The 24,696-nt window shown below is 38.4% G+C and overlaps 1 protein-coding gene across 3 annotated transcripts in view; it reads right to left on the bottom strand.

Moving 5' to 3' along the window:
• PRRG1 (proline rich and Gla domain 1) overlaps positions 1-24,696 on the bottom strand; it is a 114,492-nt gene that overhangs the window by 54,404 nt on the left and 35,392 nt on the right. For all 3 annotated transcript variants that reach the window (XM_019718199.2, XM_019718200.2, XM_019718202.2), the window contains exon 2: positions 8,939-8,989. In XM_019718199.2, coding sequence (XP_019573758.1) covers positions 8,939-8,948 — 10 coding nt within the window. In that variant the 5' untranslated portion in view covers positions 8,949-8,989. The remainder of the gene's footprint in view (positions 1-8,938; positions 8,990-24,696) is intronic.

The raw sequence follows: 24,696 nt of genomic DNA, 5'->3' as shown, positions 1-24,696 counted from the left end.
AGACGAAAAGGCCCACTACTGAATACACCTAAAGGTGGGCGAATCGCACGAGCGGGGGAGGAGTGAAGGGAGAAGTGCGGAGACGGGGCCACATGGACGCAGGATGCAGACCTAGCTCAGGGCTCCGAGCTCGCTGCACCCCGGAACTATCGCAGCTGCAGGACAGGGAAGAACTCGGACTGCTAGGGCTCCGCTTATGGCCCACAGGGCTGAGGGGACAGCATATAACACGGCTGAACCCAACGCACATGGCAGAGAGCTCGGAGAAAAGACTGAGGGAAGAAGGCTGAAGACGGTGGTTCAAGCCCTCACTGCCGAGCAGAGAACGGAAGCCTTAGGTACTGAGACTAGCCGCCCCCTCCCACCCCTCCCAGAGCTCGTCCCGCCCCCACCTACCCGGTGCTAGAAGCGGAACAGTAGCAGTGTCAGATCAAAAGAACAGAATATTTGCTGTTCTGAGAACTGTGGACCGCAGATGCATATTCGCAGCCCAACTAGTTCCAGCAAAGGGGAGGGAGCTGTGGAAGCAGGACCGGCTGTGGTGGTGGTCACCACCATTGCTCTGGGCCACCTCTCACAACTCACCCCACCGCTGGCACCACCTATCTGGGCGGATCCCTGCAGGAGTAAACAGAACTGCTGAAACATACGGGCTCTGAATCTGGTGCAGGAAGAGCTTTGAAACTTCAAAAGCTCTCTGCATACCCACAGGGACACTGCGCCCTGTGACTCAGGCGAACTATTAACAGAGAAGCCCGTCTCCCAGGGAATCCCCCCATTGTGTGAGAAGGTGGAATAGTGCAGAGAAAACATAGCACTACCGTGTGGGAGAGAGAAAAAAGGCTGCAGTCAGAGAGAAAATCAAACATTCTACTAACAAGTACTGGAAAACAAAAGAAAGACCTCTTCCTATCAACCTGTTGCAGAAGCCACTCCTGGAGATGTCGAGGAAGAGAAAAAATAAATCAGTAATTGCCATGAATAACCAAGGCAACAAGACAGCTCAGAAAGAAAGTGAAAAGTCTCCAGAAAAGGAACTTAAAGATATGGAAACATGTGACTTAAATGACAGAGAATTCAAGATTGCAGTTCTGAAAAAACTCAACGAGATGCAAGAAAACACAGAAAGGCAGTTTAATGAACTCAGAAACACAATCAAAGAACAACATGAGCATTTTACTGAAAGAGATTGAAATTTTAAAAAAGAACCAAATAAAATTTCTGGAGATTAAGAACTCAATAGAAGAAATTAAGAATGAAATAACCAGCTTAGGTTGTAGAGTTGACCAGATGGAGGGAAGAATCAGTGTCATCGAAGATAGAAACCTGGAAATTGCACAGACGGAAGAAGAAAGAGACTTGAGACTTAAAAGAAATGAAACAACTTTCTGACTCCATCAGAAAGAGCAATATAAGAATAATGGGCATACCAGAAGGAGAAGAAAGAGAGAAGGGAACAGAGAATATATTCAAACAAATTCTTGATGAGAACTTCCCAAACTTGTGGACAGAACTAAATCCTCGAATCCAAGAAGCAAATAGAACACCTAATTACCTCAATCCCATCAGGCCTTCTCCAAGGCACATTGTATTGAAGCTGTCTAAAATCAACGACAAAGAAAGAATCCTCAAGGCAGCCAGGGAAAAGAAGACGGTAACCTACAAAGGAAAGCCCATTAGATTATCATCAGATTTTTCAGCAGAAACTCTACAAGCCAGGAGGGATTGGAACCAAATATTCAAACTATTGAAAGAGAGAAATTATGAGCCAAGAATAATATATCCAGCAAAGATATCCTTTAGATATGAAGGAGGAATAAAGACCTTTCCAGACATACAGAAGCTGAGGGAATTTTCTAATACACGACATGCATAACAAGAAATACTAAAGGAGGCTATTCGACCACCACCAGCAGGGACAATTTGTGGCAACCAAAATATAAAAAGGAGGAGAGTAAAGGCCTGAACCAGAATATGGGAATGGAGTCAGAAGATATGCTGAAAAAAATGGAATATTGTAAATATCAAACTTTCTTTTACATAAACTTAAGGGTAACCACTCAAAAAAAAAAATCCAGAACTGAAATATATACTCTAATAAAAGCAGAAACAAAGGGAAACATCATAGAATACCACCAGACAGAAATAATAGACAACAACAAAAAGACAACGAAACAATGGAGACACAGTCTTAGCAGAAAACTAAAGATAGAATGACAGGAAATCCTCACATATCAATAATCACCCTAAATGTAAATGGACTGAACTCACCAATAAAAAGGCACAGAGTAGCAGATTGGATCAAAAACTAAACCCAACCATATGCTGTCTCCAAGAGACACATCTCAGCTACAAGGACAAGCATAGACTCAAAGTGAAAGGGTGGAAATTGACACTCCAAGCAAATGGTACCCAGAGAAAATCAGGTGTAGCCATAATGATATCAGATGAAACAGACTTCAGGGTGAAAAAGATAACAAGAGACAAAGATGGACATTTCATAATGGTGAAGGGACTATACAACAAGAAGACATAACAGTCATCAATATTTATGCCCCCAATCAGGGAGCACCGAAATATACCAAGCAACTACTAACAGAACTAAAGGGAGAAATTGACCAAAACACAATTATACTAGGGGACTTAAATACATCATTGACAGCTATGGATAGATCATCCAAACAGAAAATAAATAACGAAATAGCAGCCCTAAATGACACATTAGATGAAATGGACATAATTGACATATATAGAGCACTTCATCCTAAAACATCAGAGTATACATTTTTTTCTAGTGTACATGGAACATTCTCAAGGATAGACCATATATTGGGACATAAAATCAGCCTCAGCAAATTTAAGAAGATTGAAATCATACCTAGCATATTCTCTGATCACAAGGGTTTGAAATTGGCTATCAACTGCAAAAGAAATCAGGAAAAACAACAAATTCATGAAGATTAAACAACATACTTTTAAACAATGACTGGGTCTAAGAAGAAATTAGAGGAGAGATCAAAAGATACATAGAAACAAATGACAATGAAAATACATCCCACCAAAATTTTTGGGATGCAGCGAAATCAGTTTTAAGAGGGAAATTTATATCATTACAGGCCTATCTCAAGAAACAAGAAAAATCCCAAATAAATAACCTCAAGTTACACCTTAAAGAACTAGAAAAAGAAGAACAAATGAAACCTAAGGTCAGCAGAAGAAAGGAAATAACAAAAATCAGAGCAGAGCTAAATGAAATAGAGAACAAAAAGACAATAGAAAAAATTAATGTGACAAAGAGCTGGTTCTTTGAAAAGATTAACAAAATTGACAAACCCTTGGCTAGACTCACTAAGATAAAAAGAGACAAGACACTAATTAACAAAATCAGAAACGAAAAAGGGAAGTAATCACGGACACCACAGAAATACAAAGGATCATCCAAGAATACTATGAAGGACTATCTGCCATCAAATTCAATAACCTAGAAGAAATGGACAAGTTCTTAGAAGCATATAGCCTGCCAGGGCTGAACCATGAAGAACTGGAAAATCTAAACAGACCTATCACCAGTAACGAAATTGAATCAGTCATCCAAAACCTTCCCAAAAGAACAAGTCCGGGACCAGATGGCTTCACTAGTGAATTCTACCAAACCTTCAAAGAGGATCTAATACCAATCCTGCTCAAACTCTTCCAAAAAATTGAAGAAGAGACAGTACTCCCTAACTCATTTTATGAGGCCAACATTACCCTGATACCAAAACCTGGTAAGGACAATACAAAACAGAAAACTATAGACCAATATCTCTGATGAATACAGATGCAAAAATCCTAAATAAAATTCTAGCAAATCGAATACAACAATGCATTAAAAAGATTATTCATCACGACCAAGTGGGGTTTATCCCCGGGGCACAAGGATGGTTCAACATCCATAAATCCATCAATGTGATACATCACATAAAAAAAATAAAGGACAAAAATCATATGATTATATCAATTGATGCAGAAAAAGCATTTGACAAGATACAACATCCATTTATGATTAAAACACTTAATAAAATAGGTATAGAAGGAAAATACCTTAACATAATAAAGGCCATATATGACAAGCCCTCTGCTAATCTCATAATTAATGGTGAAAAACTGAAGCCCTTTGCTCTACGTTCAGGAACACGACAGGGCTGTCCCCTATCACCTCTGCTTTTCAACATAGTGTTGGAAGTCCTTGCCAGAGCAATCAGGCAAGAGAAAGAAATAAAAGGCATCCAAATTGGGAATGAAGAAGTTAAATTATCACTCTTTGCAGATGACATGATGCTATATATAGAAAACCCTAAAGACTCCCCCAAAAAGCTATTAGAAACAATCAACGAATACAGTAAAGTTGCTGGCTACAAAATCAACGTACAAAAGTCCATTGCATTCCTATATACTAAGAATGAAATCTCACAAAAGAAATACGAAAAACAATTCCTTTTGCAATTGCAGCAAAAAAGAATAAAATACCTAGGAATAAACTTAACCAAGGATGTGAAGAAACTATATTCTGAAAACTATAAGACATTTTTGAAAGAAATTGAAGAAGACACAAAGAAATGGAAAGACATTCCGTGCTCATGGATTGGAAGAATCAACATAGTTAAAATGGCCATATTACCCAAAGCAATATACAGATTTAATGCAATCCCCATCAAAATCCCAATGGCATTTTTAAAGAAATAGAACAAAAATCATCAGATTTGTTTGGAACCACAAAAGACCCCGAATAGCCAAAGCAATCTTAAGAAAAAGAACAATAATGGAGGTATCACACTTCCTGACTTTGGCTTGTACTACAGGGCTACAATAATCAAAACAGCATGGTATTGGCAGAAAAACAGACACATAGACCAATGGAATAGAATTGAGAACCCAGAAATAAAACCACATAAATATGGACAGATAATTTTTGACAAAGAAGCTAAAACATACAATGGAGCAAAGACAGCCTCTTCAATAAATGGTGCTGGGAGAATTGGATAGCCACGTGCAAAAGAATGAAACTGGACTGCTATTTGTCACCATGTACCAAAATTAATTCAAAATGGATCAAAGACTTAAGCATAAGACCTGACACAATAAACTGCATAGAAGAAAACATAGGTACTAAACTTATGGACCTTGGGTTCAAAGAGCATTTTATGAATTTGACTCCAAAGGCAATGGAAGTAAAAGCTAAAATAAACGAATGGGACTATATGAAACTTAAAAGCTTCTGCACAGCAAAAGAAACCATTGACAAAATAAAGAGGCAACCAACTGAATGGGAGAAGATTTTTGCAAACAGTGCCTCCGATAAGGGTCTAATATCCAAAATATACAAGGAACTCATGCAACTCAACAACAAAAAAACAAACAACCCAATTGAAAAATGGACAGAGGACCAGAAGAGACATTTCTCCAAAGAGGACATACAAATGGCAAATAGACATATGAAAAAATGCTCAACATCACTAATCATCAGAGAAATGCAAATCAAAACCACAATGAGATATCACCTCACCCCAGTCAGAATGGCTATCATCAACAAGACAAATAGTAACAAGTGTTGGAGAGGCTGTGGAGAAAAAGGAACCCTCATACACTGTTGGTGGGAATGCAGACTGGTGCAGCCGTTATGGAAGGCAGTGTGGAGGTTCCTCAAAAAATTACGAATAGAATTGCCATATGACCCAGCAATCCCTCTCCTGGGTATCTACCCAAAAAATCTGAAAACATTTAGAGATAAAGACACGTGTGCTGCAATGTTCATTGCAGCTTTGTTTACGGTGGCCAAGACATGGAAACAACCAAAATGTCCTTCGATAGATGAATGGATAAAGAAGTTGTGGTATATATACACAATGGAATACTGTTCGGCGGTAAGAAAAGATGATATAGGATCATTTGTGACAACATGGATGGATCTTGAGAGTGTAATGCTGAGTGAAATAAGTCAGACAGAAAAAGCAGAGAACTGTATGATTTCACTGATATGTGGTATATAAACCAAAAACAACAAAAGAACAAGACAAACAAATGAGAAACAAAAACTCATAGACACAGACAATAGTTTAGTGGTTACCAGAGGGTAAGGGGGGTGGGAGATGAGGGTAAGGGGGATCAAATATATGGTGATGGAAGGAGAACTGACTCTGGGTGGTGAACACACAATGGGATTTATAGATGATGTAATACAGAATTGTACACCTGAAATCTATGTAATGTTACTAACAATTGTCACCCCAATAAATTTTAAAAAAAGCTAGATATGACATAATTAGGCCTAGGTTTGCATTTTTGCTCTCCATTTACAGGTTGTGGACTTTAGATAAGACTTTCACAACTTTCCGTTTTATAATACACAAATTAAAGATAATAACTCCTATTTACATCACAGGCTTGTCTGACAACTCAAATAAAATAATGTAGGGGAAATATCTGTGAGTTATGAAGTGCTCTACAGATGCTTGTTAATATCAAAAAAGTTACATATTCTTAAGTGTCCTACATAAACACTAAGCCCTAGCTCAGAACTCATATGTAGTAAATGGGATTTCCATGCCACAAACAATGAACACTGGTGGTGGCCTAATAAGAAATTAAATATACAAGTCTGTCCTCATCCCACCTCCACCATTTTTTAAGACTTTGTTCATAAATTTTTTTCATGTGACATAAATAAAAGAATACTTCATTTAACACATATTTATAATTTCTTCATATAATATCAAAGAATACCAAGAGAAATTCAACTCAATTTTAATTTCAATGTTTCACCTATACTGTAAGGTTTTCCAGCTGTGTTCTTTGTTTTCATGGCTCCTTAATGAATGAGGCTCAGTGCCATGTCTTTGTGATATTTTCCTCTGTTGCCCCTTTGTATGACACATTGAGCTATGTTTGTGAGAAGCTTTGCCAAATCCAGTAAAAACTTCATTGTACATTGCCAGAAAAGAAAAAAATGAGCTCACAGTAGCATCTTTTCTTTTTTCACTCACAATGTCAGCAATGAACAAGAGTAATCAGGCAAACTATGTAAAGCGTGGAGAGTAAAGGATAAAGACTTTGAGATTCAGGATGTTAAGGAGGCTTTTAAAGTGCTCAACACAAACAGTTGACCACTTTACAAGCTTCCATGTGTTTATAAAAGTAGCATTTTTTGAAGCACTTCCCTTATCCCATATCCAGGCTGGAAACATGCCCATCTTGCAGATTACATTACCAGGCCCTGTCCTTTAGCAAGCCCTCTATTAAATGCCTGACCATTTAAACAAAACCTTGCTGAGGTCCCTCTGAAAGTCAGTACCTAATGATCTTGCTAACGACCTGATGATCATTCTGAAAAGGAAGAGAGGAAACAAGAAGCAATGTCTAGTCCTGTCTTGGTGCAGCTCTCTTCTCCATATGGCCATGATGAAATCCAACAAGCAGAACATTTCTCCAAATCCACCAGAAACTTGAGATTAGATGAGGACCAAGCCACGATGAGTTATTCTGGAAGCTTCTGTTGACAACTGACTTGCGGTTAGGACATGGCATGGACTAGTCCCAAAACTTGGACAAGATGTTTAAAATTTATTCATTTAAAATTTCTCAACTATCAGAGATTGGTATCTTTTGTGAAGGTTGGGAAAGAATCAGAATCCCTGGGGCTAGTCAATCTCCAAGGGAAGCTCTGGAGAAAACAGGCAAAGTCTGACTCAACAAGGTTCAGGAAGACATTTTCTATGATTGATCCATTATCCTTGGGGCTGCCTACCAGGGCCCACACTAAGATGGGGCAAACAAAGTGCCTAGAGCATATACATAAGGAGGCACTCTCTGTTACTTGCACAACCCTAGTCCCAGCCCCGCTGATCAAATAACTTCATTTTAACTGTTAAAAGACTGAAGCAATGAAGATATACTTATTCAATATGGACAGCAATGAGCAGATACAACTGCTCTCTTCCATTATACTTAGGAGTTCTCAACACACTTTTCACATGCATTATCACATTATGCCAACCACAGCTTCCTGAGGCGAGAAGTGCAGAATATATTAATCCCACCTCAGATATGCATAAACACGTATAGGGGAGCTCTAGGATTTGATCAAGGTTGTAGAGGTAGAAGTTGAATTCAGGCCTCTGACTCTCTACAGTACTCTTCTCTCTATACCACGTGACACCAAGTCTCCCTGTGAGGTCCTTTACAGCATCTAATTTTATGGTCCACACTGATTAGGATTATTTATGAAGCCATTAGTGGTTGGTTAATATTAACTTAACAATGAAATGATGTTAAATTTGTCTATTACCCACTAACTATAAATAGCCTTATGAGAAAGGAAAAATAAAAGAAATTTTAATGGTTTTTGATGCTAGGCTTTAACATTTTAGGGGAAATCGAAAGCATTTACAAATCAACCTCATGGATGAATTTTTTTAATGCTGTCATTTGTTGCACAGTAGAATCATGTTTTTTGTTTATGCTATTATCAACAAGGCTTAGAAACCACTGGAAGCATATGGGTAACTTTGCTAAGAGTTGTAAAAAAACTGGGATTAGGGCAGGTCTGTATACCGTATTAGGTTGGTGCAAAAGTAATTGTGGTTTTTACAATTATTTTTAACCTTTCAAACTGCAATTACTTTTGCACCCACCTCATAGTATCAAGTTTGAGCCTTCTCTCCTTATACTGGGAGATGTCCAGAAAAGAGTAGCAGTAAATAAAAAGACCCTTGCCAGTAAGCAACATGTAGTCTGTTGGTCTTTCTCTGCACAGACCTGCTTCAGACAAAAACGTTCTAACATTAACCAGAAATACAATATAGGTGTGCACAAAGAAACCCTTTGAGTTACAAATCTAATTTCCCGGATATAATGGATTAATATGGAGAGTCAAATTATTTAAAAGCAAAGAGAAACTTACTCCTTCCCATGTTTGCTTGTGGTCTCCGGCAGGTCCCTAGACAGTGATTCCCTGTAAAAATACAGCAGATACACACAGTCAGTCACAGAGGCTGAGTCACTACATCAGATAAGTTCCACTGAAGCTGATCAGGTCCACATGAGCATTTCTTGTCAGTGCATTCCAATCTTACCCCCTTACATAAATATTTTCTCCATTGCAAACAGATATCTAACCTCAGAGAACAGAAACAGTATTCTGGAAGCATGAGCTCTACGTAAACTTACTATGACCTTGTTTATCTAGCATTAGTTTCTGCTCTTGCCAAATAAAAGTCATCAAATTGGTCCCATGTGTATCTCTTAGGAGAAAGCAGTGATATCAATAAAAAAAAACGGTGGACAAAAACTCCAAAAGGCCCAATTTTAATAACCAGGCTAGCATGTTATTAGTTTGCCTATCACTGACTTCTCCTCAATGTCATTCTGTGACAAATCCATACCCTTTATAGTGTAACATTTCCCTGAATGGTGTCAAACAGCAGTACCCCTAATTAAAGTAGCCCATAGAGTTATTCCCAATAAACAGTATGAATCAACAACCATGAACTACTGACAATGGAAACTTTGGAGGAAAAAACCCCCATAATGCAAATGCAGGAATGCATGGAGGAGAGGCAAGTCTGTTTTTAAAAGACGAAAATACATCCACAGAAGCTAATTCATACCATACTGCTTCATTTTCTTACAGGGTTCAATCATGGAATCACCACAGATTTATTGTTCACCTGCCACATTCCCAATGCGGAGCTAAGCACCAGAGAGGCAAAATTATAAGAAATAATGTATCAGTCCATTAAAGAATGTATAACCTATTTAAAGCTAAGCACATACAGGAGAGTTATGTCATCAAGATGGCCACATAGATCATTCTGGATTTCAGTCCCTCTCACAGGAAGATCAACTATCCACAGAACAAACACCATTGTGAAAATCCCACCCTAGAAGGGTAAGAGGACTACACACACTCTGAAACATCACCCCTTCTCCACACTGACAGTGCCAAACCGAGAGGGCCCCTTGGGCCTATAGTTTCTACAGTGGGAAAACAAAGGCCCAAGGTGGACATTCAGCTCCCCAAGCTGGGGGACGCTTCCTAGGAGGCCCACTCAGGTCTTGCTTCATGGAGGTCACTGGAGGACTCTGCAGGGCTTTGATGGAGAAGGGAGGTGGGGCTCACAGCAAACAGTGCTCAGTCAGGTCTTGGCACAGGGCATTTCTGCTTGCAGCAGTGCCTGAGCAGAGCTCCCAGCCAGCTGCTCTGGCCATCTGCAGAGCTGAGCCACTGGCTCCTCTGGCTAGGGAGCTCAATTGGCAGTTCTGCCTGATTTGGATCCCTAGTCAGTGGGCCATATGGGCAGTGGAGCCTGTTTTACCAAACAGAAAGGGAAGAAAATTCCCAGCCCTGCCCGTGTTGAGCATAGCCTCCAGTCCCACCCACCCAGGAGGCCCAGCGAGAGAACTAGAGCAGCCGTGGAGCCCAATCCCATACCCCTGCTTGGTCAGGGAGACAAGTCAGCCACCCCCCTCAACTGTTAAGCATAGCATGTGGCCCAGCATAACCAGGGAGTCTGAACAGTGACCCTGGGCAACACAGGAGCCCAGCCTATGGTACCGGGAGAGGCAGAGCCCAGCCTACAATCCCACCCAGCCAGACAGCCCAGCCTACAACCCTAATAAGCAGAGGAAGTCAGCCTATGGCCCTGCCCAATTGCTGAACACAGCCTGCAGCCTTGCCTAGACAGGAAGTCCAGCCAGTAACCCAGCCCAATCACGGAGCATAGCCTATGGCCCCACATGAGACGAAAGACCAGCCAGTGACCTTGCCTGCCAGTTGAGCACAGCCAGTGGCTTAGGTGATCACGAAGACTGACATGCACCCCGCTCAACTCCAGGGCACAGTCTGTGGCCCTGCCTGATCCCAAAGCACAGCTTGAGGCCATGTCAGACTACTAACCCTTGCCTGCAGCCCCATCTAAACAGAGTCTGGGCAGTGGCACCATCTGGTTGTGGAGCAGTCTGAGATCCCACACAACCAGGGGTAAGTACAGAGCATAGCCCATAGCCCTGCTCAATTACGGAGTTGAACTAGTGGTACCATCCTGCCAGGGAACACAGCCTGAGACTTTACCCAACCAGAGTGATCAGCTAGTGGCCCCATCTGACTTGCAGAGCACAATCAATAGTCCCACCCAAAAAATATTATTACTTAGTGGTCCTGCTTGAACATGGAACCCAGCCAACAGGCCACCCCACTGCAGAGCCCAGCCAGAGGCATCCCCCCAACCTCAGAGCATGGGCAGTGGCCTCACCCAACTACAAACCCCAAGCACCAGCCCTGCCTGCCCATGAAGGCTGCCAAATACCTGTCCAGTACCCCCAAGCTGTAGTGACTGGTGAAGGTCTTTCCCTGATGGAGTGAACGTGCAAAGTTTGAATGAGGAGGCCACTTAAATCAATGCAGATACCAACGCAAGGAATCAAGGATCACAAAGAAACAGGTAAATGTGACACTACCAAAACAAATTAATAAAATTCCAATAACTGACCCTAAAGAAATGGAGATCTATGAACTATCTGAAAAGGAATTCAATGCATGAACAAAATGAGAAGTTCAACAAAGAAATAGAAACCATAACAGAAAAAAGAAATGTTACAGCTGAAGAGTACAATGACTGAAGAATTCAATGGAACAAAATGCCAATGGTAAGTGCTTATCTACCAATAATTAGCTTAAATGTAAATGGATTAAATTTTCCAATCAAAAGAAACAGAATGGGGGTGGCTGGATGGCTTAGTTGGTTAGAGCGTGAGCTCTTAACAACAGGGTTGCTGGTTCGATTCTCACATGGGCCAGTGAACTGCACCCTCCACAAATACATTGAAGACAACGAGCTGCCACTGAGCTGCGCGAGCTCTTAACAACAAGGTTGCCGATTCAATTCCTGCATGGGATGGTAGGCTGCTCCCCCTGCAACTAAGATTGAAATCGGCAACTGGACTTGGAGCTGAGCTGTGCCCTCCACAACTAGACTGCAGGACAACGACTTGACTTGGAGCTGATGGGCCCTGGAAAACCACACTGTTCCTCAATTAAAAAATTAAAAACAAAACAAAAAAAACAGAATGGGTGAATGGATTAAAAACAAACAAGAAAACCAAGATTCCCAACCATATACTGCCTACAAGAGACTCACTTTAGCTTTAGGGATACATATAGAATGAAGTAAAGGGATAGAAACAGATATTCCAAGCAAATGGTAACCAAAAAAAAAAAAAAAAGGAATAGTAATAATGACATCAGACAAGATAGACTTTAAGCTAAAAATCGTCAAAAGAGACAAAGAAGTTTATCATACAATGAAAAGGGGTCAATTCATCAAGAATATAAAGCAAATACTACCACAACTAAAAGGAGAAGTAAACAGCAATACAATAATCCTTGGGGACTTTAATACCCTACTCTCAACAATGAATAGGTCATTCAGACAGACTTTCAATACTGAATAGATCATCCAGACAGAGAATCAATCAGGAAATAGTGGATTTAAACAATACTATAGACCAAATGGACCAAACAGACATATGAGGTCAAACAATTAAGTTTGTGAACTCATTCTAGAAAAAGTGCTACATACCTCACTGCTAAATATCACTATGGTCACCTTTGAGGTACTCCCCTTGGGAAGCTATGCACCAATGCCAGCGCCTAGTCCACCCTTCAAAGCAAGTTTGGAACTCTTTTTCTGGAATGGCCATCAGAGCTGTTGTCCTACTACCCTTGATGTCCTGAATGTCATCAAAATATCTTCCTTTCAGTATTTCCTTTATCTTCGGGTAAAGAAAGAAGTCATTGGGGGCCAGATCAGGTGAGTACAGTGATTTGTTTACTGGCTAAAAACTCCCTCACAGACAGTGCTGTGTGAGCTGGTGCATTGTTGTGATGCAAGAGTCATGAATTGTTGGCGAAAAGTTCAGGTCGTCTAACTTTTTCACGCAGCCTTTTCAGCACTTCCAAATAGTAAACTTGGTTAACTGTTTGTCTAGTTGGTACAAATTAACAATGAATAATCCCTCTGATATTAAAAAAGGTTAGCAATATCATTGCAACAAATTCGTGAATTTAATTGTCAGACCTTGTACAACCCACCAAGATTGAATAAAGAAATAGAAAATCTGAACAGACCAGTAACACATAGGGGTATTAAATCAGTAATAAAAAACCTTCCAACAAAGAAAAGCTCAGGACCAGATGCTTTCCCTGGTAAATTCTACCAAACATTTAAAGAAACCATCCTTATCAAACTCTTACCAAAAATGGAAGAGGAAGGAACACTTTGAAACTCATTTTCTGAGGCCAGCATTACCCTGATACAAAAGCCAGTTAAGGACACTACAAGAAAACTACAGGCCAATATCCCTGATGAATATAGATGCAAAAATTTGTAACAAAATACTAGGAAAACAAATTCAACAAGACATATACAATATAATAAAGGCCATATAACTGAAGCCCACACCTAACATACTCAATGATGAAAGGTTGAATGCTTTCCCTCTAAGATTGGGAACAAGGTAAGGGTGCCCACACTCACCACTCCTACTCAACATAATAGTGGAAGTTCTAGCCAGAGCAATCAGGAAAAGAAATAAAAGCCATCTAACCTGCAAAGGAAGAAGTTCCCTATTTGCAGATGACAAGATTTTATATATAGAAAATCCTAAAGACTCCACCAAAAAAACTGAATAAAAGAATTCAGTAAAGTTGCAGAATACAAAATCAACATACAAGAATCAGTTGTGTTTCTACACACTAACAATGAATAACCTGAAAAAGAAATAGACAATTCCATTTATAATACCATCAAAAAAAAATACTTAGGAAAAAAATTTAAGGAGGTGAATGATTTATATACTGAAAACTGTAAGACACTGATGAAAGAAATTGAAGGAGACACAAATAAATGGAAAGATACCCCATGTTCATGGATTGGAAGAATATTGTTAAAATGTGCATACAACCCAAAGCCATCTATACAGTCAATGCAATCACTATCAGGATTCCAATGGCAATTTTTACAGAAATAGAAAAAAAATCCTAAAATTTGTATGGAACAACAAAAGAAAGACCCCGAATACCTAACACAATCCTGAGACAAAGCAAAGCTAGAGGTATCATACTTCCTGATTTCAAACTATATTACAAAGTTATAGTAATCAAAATAGTATGGTACTGGCACAAAAACTGACAAATAAACCAAAGGAACAGAATCCAGAACCCAGAAATAAATCTATGCACATAATGTCAACTAATATTTGACAAGGAAGGCAAGAAAACCCAATAGGGAAGAGATAGTTTCTTCAATAAATGATGTTGGGAAAACTAGATATTCACAGTAAAAGAATGAACCTGGACCCCTACCTTATACTACTGACAAAAATGAACTTGAAATGGATTAAAGACTTAAATGTAAGACCTGAAACCATAAAACTCCTAGAAGAAAACAAAGGAAAAAGCTTCTTGACATTGGTCTTGGCAATTATTTTTGGAAATGATACCAAAAACACAAGAAACAAAAGCACAAATAAATAAGTGGGACTACATCAAACTAAAAGCTCTGCACAGTAAAAGATGACCAACAAAATGAAAAGGCAACCGAAGGAATGAGAGACTATATTTGCAAACCATATATCTGATAAGGGGTTAATATCCAAAATATACAATGAACTTATACAACTCGATAGCAAAAAACCCAAATAACTAAATTTAAAAGTGGGGGATGGTGGAAGAGGGTAAAGGGGGTCAACTAAATATATGGTGATGAAAAGAGAACTGACTCCGGGTGGTGAGCACACGATGTGATATACAGGTGATGTATTATAGAATTGTACACCTGACACTTATGTAATTTTACTAACCATTACCACCCTAATAAATTTAATTAAGAAAAAAAACCAAAAAAGCAGGAGAAACTTTGAAACATAAAAGGGCAATGGACCTGAGTAGACATTTTTCAAAAGAAGACATACAAATGGCCAACAGGTACATGAAAAGGTGCTTAACATCACCTGATCTGCATCAGGGAAATGCAAAGCACAACCATAATGATATATTACCTCATACCTGTTAGGATGTCTATTATAAAAATGACAGACAACAAATGCTAGCGAGGATGTGGCGAAAAGGGGAACCTTTGCACTCTGTTGGTGGGAATGTAACCCGCTATAGCCACCACAGAAAACACTACGGAAGTTTCTCAAGAAATTGAAAACACAGAACTACCATATGATCTAGCAAGTCCACTTTGGGGTATATATCTAAAGGAAATAAAATCACTATCTGGAAGAGATTTCTGTACTACCATGTTCATTGCAGCATTATTTGACTATTGTCAAGACAAGGAAACACTTAAATATCTACTGATAGATGAATGGATTAAAAAATGTGATATATATGTGTATACACATCTATACATACCCACACAATAGACTATTATTCAGCCATAAAAAATGACAGTTCTGCCATCTGTGACAACATGGATGACCCTTGAGGGCGTTATGCTAAGTGAAGTTAAGTCAGACATTGAAAGACAAATACTGTATGATCTCACATGTAGAATCCAAAAAACAAACTCATAGAGACTAAACTCGTGGTTGCCAGCAGTGGTGGGAATGGGCAAAATAGGTCAAAAGATCCAAACTTCCAGTTTTAAGATGAAGAAGTTCTCAGGATATAATGTGCAGCATGGTGACTACAGTTATCAATAGTGTCTATTTGAAAGATGCTAAGCAAGTAGATCTGAAAAGTTCTCAACATACACATACGAAATTCTAACTATATGAGGTGAAGATCTGTTATCTAACCTTATTGCAGCAGTCATTTCACAATATATACTTGCATCAAATCATTATGTTCTATTTTATATACCTTAAACTTACACAATGTTACATGTGAATTATATTTTAATAAAGTTGGCAAAAAGAGAAGCACATATGAAAGTCAATCAGGGAATAAATATGAGACTAAGAACTGATAACTAGTTGTGTGACAATAGAAAATCATTTTTTATCTCAAATTACTTGCAAAAGGAGGGGGATGATCTCAATGAGTGTTTCCCAAATTGACATCCAGCAGGATGTTAAAGGTGTATTAATTAAAACCAGGGCTCTGATCAAATAAATGTAAGAAATGCTGTCTTAAAGTTAAACAGGTATCTCCATTAGAAGAGTTTTCAGAGCCTTAAAAATGCTAATTAGCAATGAGCCAAAAGTATAGTCTCTCAATGTATTTGACTACATAATCCTTTTTGTGAGTAATCAATATTTCTCAGGAGTCCTATTAACTGAAGCTCAGTTTGGCAAAACTGGACAAGCTAACTGCCGAAACCTCTTGAGCTCTGAAATTTCATTATTTTCTAACAAGGTATTAATTGTATGGAACAAAGTTAACATAAAGTGAATCAAGAAAGAAGTGAAGGGGGCTGGATTCTCAGAGCATTTTGGAGCCAAAAGGAACTTTAGAAATCATCTAATGATTTCTCATCACCCCACCTTTTATTTAAAGCAGCAGACCACTCTCAAATCTCACGCAGAACACCAGTACACAAAATGGGTTAGGGCTGAATTCTTCAGGTGGATTTGAGGTGGAGAGTTATAGTCCCACCCACTGGGAAGCAGAGTTTGAAATCCAGTAGGGACCCCTGACCCTTCAGATGAAGCTTTTCTGGGAAAGTTTTATGAAAGAGCTGGAAGACTCATACATATTCGTCTTTCACTGTTCCTAAGTGTCATCACAATTTTAACTAACCCACCTAAGTCAGATAAATAAAATAGGCAGTATGTAAAGAGAAGTATAAAATCTTTCTCACCCCAGGAAAATTCATAAGAAAGTTAATGTACTAAAGTATAATCCCTTTATAAGTGAGAAGCCATGAAAGAGTTAAACAAGGGAGGTCATGGCTAAATCTGGATTTTAAGGATATTCTCGCGGCAGTAGGGAAAAGAATTTGACTGGTGAGAGAGAGTACAATGATATCAGTGATGCAAGTAAATCTGGTAGGACATCTCGCATTTTGTTTTTTTATTTTTAATCAAGTCTTTTTGAAAAGAATCAAGCCATTCTCAGTTGTGTCAGGGAACCACAAAGGAAAGGGTTGTCAGGTATGGGCCAAAATTTTCAAAAAGGACTTGTCTCTTCAGCGGTCAACATGGTGGAGAGAACAAGCAGCTCTCTTCCAGGGGAAGATGAAATGGAGGAGGCAAAAATCAATATTATCTGTCAGCTGCGTCACCCAGTATTCCAGTAGTAAACTTCCAAAGATCAGAATCTTGTTTTAAAGAAGACAACTTTCTTAGAGACATGGGGTTCACAGCATACCGCCCATATCACCCCCAAACCCTGAATTCCCCACTTCCAGGTTACCTCCCCGCTTGCTCTTTCCATTCTGATCCTTTGTTGCTCTATTCTCTCTTTTTTGCTCAGCTGGTGTGTGTGTGTGTGTGTGTGTGTGTGTGTGTGTGTCTGTGTATGTGTATGTGTTTTCATTCTAGTTAAGAAAAGATTTTTATCAAAAAATAGCTAACATACAATATTATATTAGTTTTAGGAGTATGCAACAGTTATTCAAAATTTGCATACCTAAAGTCCAGCAACCATCTGACACAGTACCACGTTATCACACACAGTGGGAATATTGACTATATTCCCTATGCTGTACATTACATCCCCCATGACTTACGTGTTTTATACCTGGAAATTTGAATCTCATTCCCCTTCACCTTCCCCTCACTTTTTAAATTTTTCAATTACAGCTGAAATTCAATATTATTTTATATTAGTTTCAGGTGTACAGCATAGTGGTTAGACATTTATACAATTTAAGAAGTAATCCCCATGACTAGTCTAGTACCCACCTGGCACTATACATATTTAATACCATATTATTGACTATATTTCCTATGCTTTACTTTACATCCCTGTGACTATTTTGTAACTACCAATTTGTACTTCTGAATCCCTTCACCTTTTCACCCTATCCTCCAACCCCTCTCCCATCTATCACCCCAATAAATCTAGTACATATCTGACACCATACATAGTTATTATTAGAATATTATTGACTACATTCCTTATGCTATATCCTACATCCCCATGACTACTTTGTAACAAGCAATTTGTACTTTTTTTTTAAAGTTTATTGGGGTGACAATTGTTAGTCAAGTTATATATATTTCAGGTATACAATTCTGTAATACATCATCTATAAATCCCATTGTGTGTTCACCACCCAGAGTCAGTTCTCTTTCCATCACCATATATTTGATCCCATTTACCCTCATCTACCACCCCACAACCCCCTTACCCTCTGGTAGCCACTAAACTATTGTCTGTGTCTATGAGTTTTTGTTTCTCATTTGTTTGCCTTGTTCTTTTGTTGGTTTTGGTTTATATACCACATATCAGTGAAATCATATGGTTCTCTGCTTTTTCTGTCTGACTTATTTCACTTAGCATCATACTCTCAAGATCAATTTGTTGTCACAAATGGTCTTATTTCATCTTTTCTTACCGCCGAATAGTATTCCATTGTGTATATATACCACAACTTCTTTATCCATTCATCTATCGAAGGACATTTTGGTTGTTTCCATGTCTTGGCCACCGTAAACAAAGCTGCAATGAACATTGGAGCACATGTGTCTTTATGGATAAATGTTTTCAGATTTTTTGGGTAGATACCCAGGAGAGGGATTGCTGGGTCATACGGCAATTCTATTCGTAATTCTTTGAGGCACCTCCACACTGCCTTCCATAACGGCTGCACCAGTCTGCATTCCAACTAACAGTGTATGAGGGTTCCTTTTTCTCCACAGCCTCTCCAACACTTGTTACTATTTGTCTTGTTGATGATAGCCATTCTGCAATTTGTACTTCTTAATCCCTTTCCCTTTTTTACCCATTCCCAATGTCTCTCCCCCAGCCCCATCTGGTAACCATCAAAATGTTCTCAGTATCTATGAGTTTGTTTATGCTTTGTTTATTTTGTTCTTTAGATTCCACATACAGTGTTTCCCAGAAAACAAGACCTAGCCAGACAATCAGCTCTAATGCATCTCTCAGAGCAAAAATTAATATAAGACCTGGTCTTCTTTCACTATAAGACCCGATCTTTAATATAATATAATGTAATGTAATATGATATGTAATATAATACCGGGTCTTATATGAATTTTTGCTCCAAAAGATGCATTACAGCTGACTGTCCATCTAGGTCTATTTTTGGGGAAACAGGATATAAGCGAAATCACATTGCATCTGTCTTTCACTCTCTGACATATTTCTTTCAGCACAATACTCTCCAGGTCCATCCATGCCATCCCTGATGTCAAGAACCCATTCCCTTTCCTGGCCGAGAAATATTCCATTGTATGTAATGTACCACCTCCTCTTTATCCATTCATCCATTGACAGACACCCAGGCTGCCTCCACATCTTGGCCATTGTAAATAATGCTGCAATGAACACATGGCTGCACACATCGCCTCGAAGTAGCATTTTGGGTTTCTTTGGATAAATACCCAGAAGTGGAATTACTGGATCCTTCTTTGTCTCTTGTTATAGCCTGTGTTTTAAAGCCTATTTTATCTGGTATAAGTATTGCTACCCCAGCCTTTTTTTTGTTTTTTCATTTCCATTTCCATGAAGCGTCTTTTCCCCATCCCTTTACTTTCAGTCTGTGTATGTCTTTTGATCTGAAGTGAGTCTCTTATAGGCAGCATATGTAAGGGTCTTGTTTCACTGCTCTGGATTTATCCAGCCTAGCATTAAACACTCTCTACAACCAGGTTCTACCTTCCGTTTAACAGTTATATAGCACAATCTACTCAAACAGGACTCTACTCATCCTTTAAACATGTTTTACTGTTGCAACTCTAAGCCTCTGCTCTTTTTCTCTGCATTAATCTACATCTGCTAAAATTCCATTCACCCTTCAATATCAGTAGTGAAGCTTTCCTTATTACCCGAACAGGAAGTAACCGCTTTTTCCTTTGAACTTTCATACGTGGAACTTAAGTGCTATCCCCATACAGACGTGCATACTTTATAGTATCTCTCACTGCCCAGTTCTCAGAGGGTAAATAATTTGCCTTCCACATTTGTGTCTAGTTTGTGCAGGGCACTATAACATTCCTAATGAGGGTTCTAGTGGCCTCCACAAACCAGAATTAGGGGAAGCTCTCACACAAAATGTGTTCAGGCATACGATGCTTGCCTATGTTTCCTTTAGTATAGATCAGTGCATCAAACTCCCGTCATTTACCTATCACCTTAATCAATTTTATCATTTTTGCTAAATGGCTCTGTCTATAGTTACTTAATGTTTCTTTATGTTTTTCAATTTCAGTATCTACTTTAGCCTTGTCCTATAAAATAGTATACGAAAGCATGTGTTTGGTACGCTATTAATATATTTTTCTAATGCATATAAAATGCATAACTATTAAAGTCCTAAAATGTTTTCAAGGTTCCCTCCAGTTGTTTTGCATATCACAAGAAGTATACTTTGTGGAACACTGTTTATTCCTGTCTTCAGTCAATTCAAAACACTTGGTGAGTGTCTTTTTAGTTGCCAGCCACTGTTCTATTCTTTAGGAACACTTGTTCTCAACTGGGGGCTATTTTTTTCCCGAGGGGACATTTGGCAATGTCTAGAGATATCTTTGTTTGTCACAACTGGCGAGGGATGCTAGTAGCATCTAGTAGGTTTGGGCTAGGGATACTGCTGAACATTCTATAATGCACAGAACAGACCCCCACAACAAACAATTATCCACTCCAAAATGTCGACAGTGTCAAGGTTGAGAAACCCTGCTTTAGAGAAATAGTGGCGTACAAGAGAGACAAATTATCTGCTTTTTTGGAGCTTACAATCCAGTAACAGAATGGTACAGATGATGCTCTCTTTCATAATATTCAAGTAAGATTCACCAGTATACAGTTTTCAGGATTTCTTCTCTGTGGATTTCTTACATGTGGAAGGCATGTTGGCACTGGGCAAATTTCGCAGTATTATGGCCTCTTAAATAACGGCAGGTATACATACTCTGACATGAGTTCCACCAACAGGTCACAGTACGGGCTTTGCCATCAACATAGCAGGGTTTGAGGCCTGCCCTGTCATTACTATCTGACCTTGGGAAGTTATTTAAACTCTTTAAGCCTCAGTTTCTCCATCCATAATAGGGTTATCAATGGTAGCCTTAATTTCACAGGCTTCAAAGGAGAATTAAATGAGAATAGTGAGAACAGTTCTTGATAATAATAAATGCACAACAAGGACTTACAAGGATATCAAATATTTTCTTTTCCCAAAATGTCTTGCTTCAATCTAGTTCTGGAGGTTTAAGGTTTAGTTTCTAGTTGGTCCATCTGGTTCAATACATTAAGTGTAACTATTACTACTTAAGACAAAAGTAGTATAATGTATATTTTTGTGAGCTGAATTTTTGAAAATAAAATTTGATTTTAAACTTTTAGCTTCAGCTGCATGTACTATTTAAGTTTGAAATGTGTGCTGTCAGTTCTGTAAGAGCTTCTTTCCCCATTTTTGATGTCCCTGACATGCACTTGCCTAGCCTTCCAGTGACAATTATAGCCTGGAGACTCCTAATCCTGGTAATGATTCTTCTTCCAGTAATTCTCTGAGATTCGATTATATCTAGCTCCTTATTAGTTTTGAAACACTGCAGGCTACATTTTAATTTGTAGAGAAGCACTTCAATGTTGGCTTTATTTTTCAGCCACACGGCTCTCTCATGGCTGGTTAGGTAGGTCAATCACTTCACTATCCTCCACTCTGCTCATACTGTTACAGTAATTTGCCGGCCCTTAGTCTCTTGCTCTTCTCTTCCCCAAGTCCCTTCTCCGTTTTAAGGGTAAGAGGGCCTCAGGGCCCTGTGGCACACTCTAGAGATGAGATGGAGTCCATTCTTTCTTCAATGGGTGTCTCTTAAAGCCCTAGCTCTCTTCAGTTGCCTAAGGACACTTATGTAAAAGATGGGTTTATTTCACGAGGTTTCTGAGTGCCTCCTCTTTGCACCGTCTCTTCTACATCCTTCAAATAATATTCACCTGTTCTATGTTGTATGTCTACAACAATTAGGCACTTTCACATACATCATTTTATCAGTGCTTGTAACAGTCTTACGAGGTCGGCACAATAATACCTACCGATAAATGATAAAACTAAATTTCAGAGAAATTGACTTATTCATGTTCACATAACTAGTAAGGACATCCCAGGATTGTTGTTTTTAACTTATCAACATATTCCCATCAAAAGTGCTCATGTCATAACTGTAACATCAAAATACCTTCACAGACACACCTGTGTAACTGACATCCAGATGAAGATTCAGAACACATTCCAGGATTTTAACCTAGTGTTTGTGACGCCAAGTCCAGTTCTCTTCCAGTCACGTATGTAGTCATTCAACAAATATTTACTTACTGCTCCATTTCAGTAATTTTGCTAAGCCCTGGGGGTTTGATGGTGAATAAGACAGATGTGATCCCTGCCCTAATAGAGCTTAGAAACTATAGGGGAGTCATAATTTTTAAAATTATACATAAAGGATCTTAAGGTATTAGAGGGAAATAAAGAAGTTCAGTATGGCTTCAGTAAGGCAAGAAAGAGAAACGAGAGGTTGGAGACAGACAAATGGTCAAATCCTACAAGGATTTCTTGGGGGGAAAGTTTCGATTTTATTCTAAATGTATTGGGAAACCATTAAACAATACCCCTGCATTCATAAAACAACTTATTCCCAAAGAGCTTGCTTAATTCTTCAATTACTCTAACTTTTAGGTACTTAGGATGTACCATTCACTTTGCTAGGCCCATTAACCTCAATGTATAAACATAATAACTGAAAGAGAGGCTTGAGAAATACATATCTCAGCGTAGAAATATTATGTACTAATATTATAAAAGAAATGACAAAACCATATGATACCAAATATTTTTTAAAATCAATACATGTATATGTAAATATAAATATTTATAGATGCTACAGATGCTGTTCCGCCCAGTGATCTATACAAGGCAGCAGCAGCATACACAGCGCTGTCATATGAATTCCTTAGATACTCAACTTTTAGAATGTGGAGAGTCAAGTTAAACAAGTTATGCAAAAGAAGAAAGTACATTTTGTTTCAATGTGTTGTCCAGTTATGCTCAGATTTGGGTGAAGTAATATGTAGCAGATTCAGCACAGTCATCTTTTCAATTAAAAAAATATATACCATTCAAACACACATTGTGTTTCTACTACTGTGTTTCCCCGAAAATAAGACTGGGTCTTATATTAATTTTTGCTCCAAAAGACGCATGAGGGCTTATGTTCAAGGGATGTCATCCTGAAACATCATGCTAGGGCTTATTTTCCAGTTAGGTCTTATTTTTGGGGAAACAGGGTATATACCTAGGTGCTGGGGATATAGCAGTATACAAAAGAGACAAGAGTCCCTGTCCTCATGAAAGTTACAATCTAGATGAAAAGAAATAATTAACCAGTGCTTATTTATTTAAACAAGCAAAATATCTAGCATGGTAAATCGTGATAAATAGCAGTACATACCAAGGAGAAAAAAATTAAGACAGGAAAGGACAGGAATTATTTAAATGATGATTGTTTAAGACAAGCACTTTAAAAAAAAATACTTGTCTTTTAGTAGTTCATCAAGGACACATCTGTTGGTGTATATCAGGAGTTAGCAAACTTTTTCTACAAAGGGCCAGAGAGTAAATATTTTAAGCTTTGTGGGCAATATGGTCACAACCAATCAACTCTGCTGTTGTAGCACAAAAGCAGCCACTGAAATGAATTTGTATGTGGCTACATTCTAATAAAGCTTTGTTTATGGATACTGAAATTGGAATTTTACATAGTTTTCATTTGTCACAACATTTTCTTTTAAAAATGTTCAGCCATTTAAAAATGTAAAAATCATTCTCAGTTCGTAGGCTATATAATAACAGGCAGTAAGACATTATTTGCCAACCCCTGGAATACTCAGTGAAATGGCTTACTGAATTTTCATTAATCAACAAGTCAAAAGAAATGTAAGTAAGCCTAGGATAAATATTAGTGAAACATAGAGATCCAGCACTATCAATAACAGCAGTTAGAAAATTCTCTAATAACTTTAAAGTTAGAGATATTAATTTTATATGATAGTGGGGCTTACAGTTCAAGTACACAATAAAATATTAAAGATAATGGTGTAACTATCTAAATAAATCATGCTAAAACTATAGAAGTATTTCAGTGAATAAAAACTAAGCCATTGCAAACTATATCAAATAATCTAGATGCTTATAAAATCACTTGATGAAGTCACTATATTCCCTAACAGAAACACTTTATTTCACCCAGTTAGGTTTCAATTATCACTTCTATCCCAATAAAACACTAAGCTATATACCTGGCCTTGACCTTTCCTCTAACTTCCGCAATTCCAAATGCCTTAGAGAAATCTACACCTTGATATTGTGTCACCACCTGAAGCATCATGAATCTAAAACCAAATATTTTCTTCATTACATATATAAAGTAGCTTCCCCTCTAAATTCCATAATTATTGCTAATGATATCTTCATTATTTCATTCAACCCAAGTGTTGTGGGATATTTTTAAAAATTTAAAGTTTTGTTTCTC

Source organism: Rhinolophus sinicus, chromosome X (assembly GCF_036562045.2).
Source record: "Rhinolophus sinicus isolate RSC01 chromosome X, ASM3656204v1, whole genome shotgun sequence".
NCBI classification, from domain to species: Eukaryota; Metazoa; Chordata; class Mammalia; order Chiroptera; family Rhinolophidae; genus Rhinolophus; species Rhinolophus sinicus.
Note: the sequence above shows the minus strand (reverse complement) of the source record. Positions and strands in the feature narration are given on the sequence as shown.